The 6,392-nt window shown below is 39.7% G+C and overlaps 1 protein-coding gene across 5 annotated transcripts in view; it reads right to left on the reverse strand.

The window, feature by feature from the left end:
* The window catches only part of Ccdc141 (coiled-coil domain containing 141), a 162,741-nt gene that overhangs the window by 11,122 nt on the left and 145,227 nt on the right, over positions 1-6,392 (reverse strand). For all 5 annotated transcript variants that reach the window (XM_029536228.1, XM_029536226.1, XM_029536225.1 and 2 more), the window contains 2 exons: positions 3,577-3,689; positions 65-181 (listed from right to left, as the gene is read on the reverse strand). In XM_029536228.1, coding sequence (XP_029392088.1) covers positions 65-181; positions 3,577-3,689 — 230 coding nt within the window. The remainder of the gene's footprint in view (positions 1-64; positions 182-3,576; positions 3,690-6,392) is intronic.

Below are 6,392 nucleotides of genomic sequence, written 5' to 3' on the forward strand. Positions count from 1 at the left end.
ATATATATATATATAAATCTCAAAGACAAAATAACACAGAGCTGAAGCTAAATACTTTCATTACCTCATTCCTTTCTTCATTGAAGGTTGTCTGCTCATCTTTCCCTGGCTCCTTTAGCAGATCAATGCAATTGTCATGGAAATCTTCCAAATTTGAATTCATCTTTGGAACCTCTCCCTGCTGTACAAAGCAATTTTAGTGAGAGTGAGAGCTAGAAAAATTAGAGAAACAATGCCATATGCTAACCACTCGGAAAAAAAAAAAAAAGCCAACAGCAACTTTTCAGTGAATGCATTCCACAAGAGACCAATGCTCTCCCTTCAAGCTTCCAGCTCTCTTCTTGCTCAGCCCTTTGGTAAAGCTCTTTGCCAGTAAAACCAATGGTTCAAAGGCCCTGTAAAGAATGAAGTGACTGTTACTGTAGGATGCTCCCGCAAGCACATTCTCTGGAGATGGGAATCACTGTGTAGGATTAAGCCACTAGGAGGCTGAAGGGCATCAGTGAGGAAGAAATGATGAGGTCTCTGGAGGAGAATAAAGAGGAGAGCCCGGGAATCCACACACGCCGACTGGGAGGATATCGGAAAGAGGAAGGAAATAGAACAGTTGGGAACACAGGCTGTCTCCTGTGAGTATTACTCGTTCCTGCATTTTATGGGGCTCAGCTTTAGTCAGAGGTAGTGGGGCTTTACACACTGGCAGGGGGTAGGTTGTGGGCCAACTATTTGTGAAGAGAAATGGAGGCACAGGTGCACCAAGTGTTGGTGCACAGGGCTGCAAACAATGTTTGTATTATAGTAGAAGATTGTTGTGTGTTCATCATGGTGTTAGATGGTTATGGAAACGGACATTCCCCAAAGTGCACATTACACTTGCTCAGAGAATTTGGGGAGAACCTACTGGGGAAATTGAGCTTTGAATCTCTACTCTAAAATGAAACTGGTTTGTATTACTGGATGAGCCACTCGGCACTAATACACACTTGGAATCTAAACCACAATGGCAGCTGTTGTGGAAAGAATTCTGGGTATTAAATTAGATGTAACTTCAAACTCCAGATCTACTCTCAGTGACTGTGAAGACTCAGGGACAGCACTTCTAATCTCCTTGGACCCACATCTTCCTCCTGGAAGACAGAAAGTAACACTCGTAGAACACACTTTTAATCCTCAGCCTAGGGAGGCAGAATCACTTGCATCTCTGAGTTTGAGGTCAGCTTAGTGTACATGGTCAGTAGACGAGACAGCCAAGACTGTTATAAGACTCTGTCTTATAAACAAACAAACAACACCGGAAACCAAAAAGTATCAAACAAGTATTCTCTCCATCTCAAGGTTCCTTGGGAATCACCAGAGATGATAAGTATGCAAGCCTTTTTAATGTGTCAAACTGGTACACAAACAGCAATGGATTTTCATCACTATTTTATCCTTTTCAGTTTGTGCATTCTCTCTTTAATAGCTCCCATGTAAGAAGAGTTGGGGCCCTCAGGAATGGATTAGTGAATTTGTAAAAGAGATTTAAGAGACCCTTTGCCCTCAGACCTCATAAATTTGGAATGGAGTGACTACAGAGAAGCAGAAACCCCAATGGTTAAACCACCTTTGCCTTGACTTCAGACTTACTAACCTGTGGAATGGTGAGAAACACATTTCTCTTGCTTATCCACCGCCAGGTCTACAGTACTTAACATAGCAGCTGGAACAGACTAAGGCAAATGAGAAAGATCACCAGTGGTATGAGTGAGCAACAAGGGAGGAATAAGGAAGATTTGTGTAGAGAAAGGGATATTTCTATTTAACTTTGAGTATAGATAACATTTTGATAACTAGAGGGTCATGCGCTTGAAGTAAAAGTTTAGTAGTAGAAACACTAAGGAAGGTCAGACAGGAACTTCAATGAATCTAGAAGCAATGGAGAATGTGACAGGTCTCAAAACCATGGAAGGGTCCTGTAGGGAGGGGCTTTTAACATAAAAGGACATGAGCCCAGCAATCACAGGAATCAAATAAGATATAGAATCAAGGGACTGCAAGTAGAATAAAAGAGTAACTGAATGCTGGATTGGAAATGCAAAATAGAAAAATAATCCTAACTGAAGGGAGTGTCCGAGGCATAGAAAACGAGATAGAGGTTACAGAAATAGCTCTTCCAAGAAGAATGGAGTCATGGAAATGAAGGATGGAAAGGAATCACATTTGAAGAGACAAGATTTCATTAAGCTGAAGATGTCCAGTATAAAGGAAGATACTATAGATGATGGCCAGCAGAGTCTAAGAAAGGAGGATTTTCATTTTATACATGTATGAAATGGGGAAAAAAAACCCAGGATCCCAGGGAGTTGAAATAGAGGTAAGATGTTCACAAAGATAATCTAGGATGCATGGCTTAGTCACACTAGTGATTTTGCAATTGTAAAATATTTATACAAGGTAATTTTGCATAGCATTTCAATTAAATTTTTAAATTCATGTTGGAGAATTTATGTGTTGATAACACAAAATACAGCAAAAGAATGAAAAAAACAAGTACAAAGATGTTCCCTTCAATGTGATGAAAAAATGGTAGAAAGATAATAAGTTGAAAAATCTCGATGCTTAACAGAAGGGAAATGGTAACTTGGTTATATAACTACCGAGTTAAAATTCCCCAGGTTATCTAAATTGAGTCAATGCTCAAGTTTATGACACGGAAAAAAACCATAAAACTATTTGCCGTGAAATATGTAACTCCACCTGAACAGCAAGTTCACTTATAGGCATGAACCACAACAATGGCACACCCAGTAACATTGAACAGCTTCACAGCCAAGCCTCAGGACCACAGTGGCATCCATTTAGGGGGTTAGAATATCTAGTCCCATAGAGATTAAACAATTTACCCAAGTTGTAACCCAAAGGTATCCCAAGGCAACTGAGTTCTGATGCAGAATCTACACTCTTGGTGACATAGCTGTCACACTAACGCAGCTCACCTCATTAAGTTGTAAAAGCAGCATCAATCAAAACATTTCAGAGCATAACAACATATTTCTCCTTTAGTTGGCTTTTGTCCATCATAGCCATCATAAGTATTTACCCTGTTTTTCACATATTATTTTATTTTAATTCTATGAAGGTTGTGATGGTTAGCTTAAGACTTCCATAGTACTAAAATGCTCAATAAAAACAATACCTGAATATTAGTGTTATTTTCTTTGGTGCCATAATTTGGAGGAAGAAAACTATCACACCAATTATTTATGAACATAAACTCAAGACTCCTTAATATAAACTTTGCTTTGGTTTTAATGGTACACATTTATCCTCCGGGATATGATCCACTGAAATGTAAACAAGACACCTTAATTCTACTTATCCCTCATTCCCAGCAACATTTTTCTCTGCAGTGATGGGAAAGAAACAGGATTAATTATCACAAACCCCAAGATAATTATGTTAGAATGCTATGAAACAAATGTGCATATTGTGTCTCTTGAGAATTTGTTGTAGAACATCCCTGTACCAGAAGACATTTGATTAACACATTTTTATTTATATCACTTGATAATACATATTCTAGAAAGAAGAAATTACCATCAGTTTTTCTTTAAGTTCCACAAGAGACCCACATAATTCGGTAATAGATTCAAGAATCTCCTTGTGTCTTATGACAATCTTCTCAGCATATTTCTGCCCCTCTTCCAAACCTGGGAAGGAACAAAGATAAGCTTATATGTAAAGAGAATTCTTAACAAGAAAATAGGAAAATACTGGATACTAATTCATCTCCTAAGCGTCTTTTGTAAATACTGGTGAATAGTAATTTCCCAGCAAACACACACTGAACAGAAATCAGTGGATGCAGGCGTTTTTAAAAGCCAAGTGTTTAGATACATTTGGATATTGGGTTGTGGGGTAGGGAAGGATGAAGGTGAGACATGGCCTTACATTCACTGTATAATCTCCATTTCCTAAATTCTGGGATTATAGGTGTTGGGATTGTGGTTTGATTAGGAAATATCAATGCTAGCCTTGGTTCTCAATGCTATGTTCAGAGGTTGGACTTTTGGAAAGGATCCTGTGACCTCTGACTGAATCAATGGATTTGTTCGTTGCTCAGTTAGTAACTGAATTGACTGGGAGGTAGTAGATCCTGTGGAAAGTTGGGCGGATCAGAGGAAATTGGTTGCTTGGGGGATATGCCTTTGAAGAAATATCTTGTCCTAGGCTTTTCTTTATCACTTCCTGGTTTTTTGGATGCTGTAAAGTGAGACACCTTCTCTGTCTTGTTGCCAAAACATTGTATCGAACCTAAACCCAAAGAAGTGGAACAAGCCAAGCATGGAATGATGGCTCTGAAACTCTGACCCAGCTATTTTGCCACAGTAATGGAAAACTCACTAGCTCAGGAGTCCTAAAATAGAGTGCATTTGCTGCACCATTGCCACTTGTATGTAGCCTAAATAATGTCACTATATTAGTGTTCTCAAGACACAGTACGAATCAGGGTTTCCTATCTAGGACATTCAAAATTCTTCACCACTTGGAGAATGTACATTTCTCAAAATGGCATTCGAGGCTCTCTATCATCTGGTTGGAACCTGTCTGCCACAGATGTGTGTAATGTTAATTCTATGAAATATTTTAATCCAAGGACAAACTGAGACAGTAAATCTATGTTCAAATATTCCTACATATCTTTATCTCCCCTATCTCTATCTCTCTATCTTTATCTATATTCTCTCTGTGCCTATCATCTCTATTTATATCATATCATATCTATCTGTCTGTCTATCTATCTATCTATCTATCTATCTATCTATCTATCTATCTATCATCTATTATCTATCTCTATATAGTAAAAGAATGGGCCTTGACCACAACCTCTTCCCACTTTATGAGTTAGAAAAATCAATTTGAACCGGATTAAAGAATCAATTTCAAGACCCAGAATGTTAAAACTCCTAGAAGAAATCACAAAGAATCTGAGTGGGAGTCTTCAGGTGAGACTCTGAAAACCTAGGAGACAAAAGCAAACCTAAACAAATGGGAGTGTGTCAGAGAAAAAGGCTCCACAGAGTGAGACGTGGAGCAACTCGCCAAGGCCATGTGCATAATGGGAGACAGTGTTTGCCTCAGATTTACACCTGATGAGGGGGTTCAAATCCAAAAGAACTCAGGCAACTCCACAGGCATGTCCCCCCAAGACCAATCTGAAAGCCATCTGGAAACACACTCATTCTGGGCTATGGGTGTCAGAATAATTGAGTGCTTGCTTCATATCTGCGAGTCCCTGTTCTGGTTCCCTTACAGGTTGCTTTGGGAAGATACCAACCAAAAGCAACCTGAAGAGGGAGGGATTTATTTTGGCTTATTGTTTAAAATCCATCATCAAGAGAAACCAAGGGAAGCACTGAAGGCAGGAACTGACTCAGAGGCCATAAAGGGATGCTGCTGACAGGGTCCCTTGCTTAGCTTGCTCAATTACTTGTCCTATATAACTCAGGCTCACCTGCTCAGGAATGGCACTACCCATGGTGAGCTTGGCATCCTCAAACCAACCAGCAATCAGTAAAATGTCCCACAGACATGCCTACAGGCCTTTCTGACGGAGGCAATTATTATTGAGATTTCCTCTTGACAGGGATGTCTAGGTTTGTGTTAAATTGACAAAAACTAACTATGACAGGCCCCAAACTCAATCCCTAACACCAGTTACAGAAGATAAAAGACAAGCATTTGCAATGTGGTGACTTTTAGGTCTAGATCACGTTTCTTGACTGTAGGAACTGTATCTTCTTTGTTTTCACACAAACAATGCAGATACGCGTAGTAGGCAAAGTAGGCATTCACTGTCCATTTTTGAGATTCATTTATCTGCATTAAAAGTTAGGATTCTGATTGGTCAGATGGTTGAGCATGGAAAGGCTCTTGCTTTCAAGCCTGGTGACCTGAGCTAGGACCCTGAGATCCACATGGTGCTATGAGAGAACTGCCTGCCACAGACTGTCCTCTGACCTCTATAGATCACTGTGGCATCCATCTCTCCACCCAACCCAAAATAAACGCAAGATCTAAGTATTCAAGGTTTAGTTGTGCTTTAGTTGTCTGCATGACTTTATTTCATATTCCCAGAGTAATTGTGTAATGCAGTTTAAGAGAGGTACAGCTTCTTGGTCTGGTGAGATAGCTCAGTGAATTAAGGTGCTTGCTGTGAAACTAGTGACCTGAGTTTAATTTCCAGGACTCACATGGTAGAAAGAAAGAGCTGATTCTGCAATTTGTCCTCTGACCTCTAAATGGTCTGTTTAGTACACACACACACACACACACACACACACACACTCACACACTCACACACACACACTCACACACACACACTCTCTCTCTCACACACACACACACACACA

This window comes from Mus pahari, chromosome 3, assembly GCF_900095145.1.
Source record: "Mus pahari chromosome 3, PAHARI_EIJ_v1.1, whole genome shotgun sequence".
In the NCBI taxonomy this organism is placed as follows: Eukaryota; Metazoa; Chordata; class Mammalia; order Rodentia; family Muridae; genus Mus; species Mus pahari.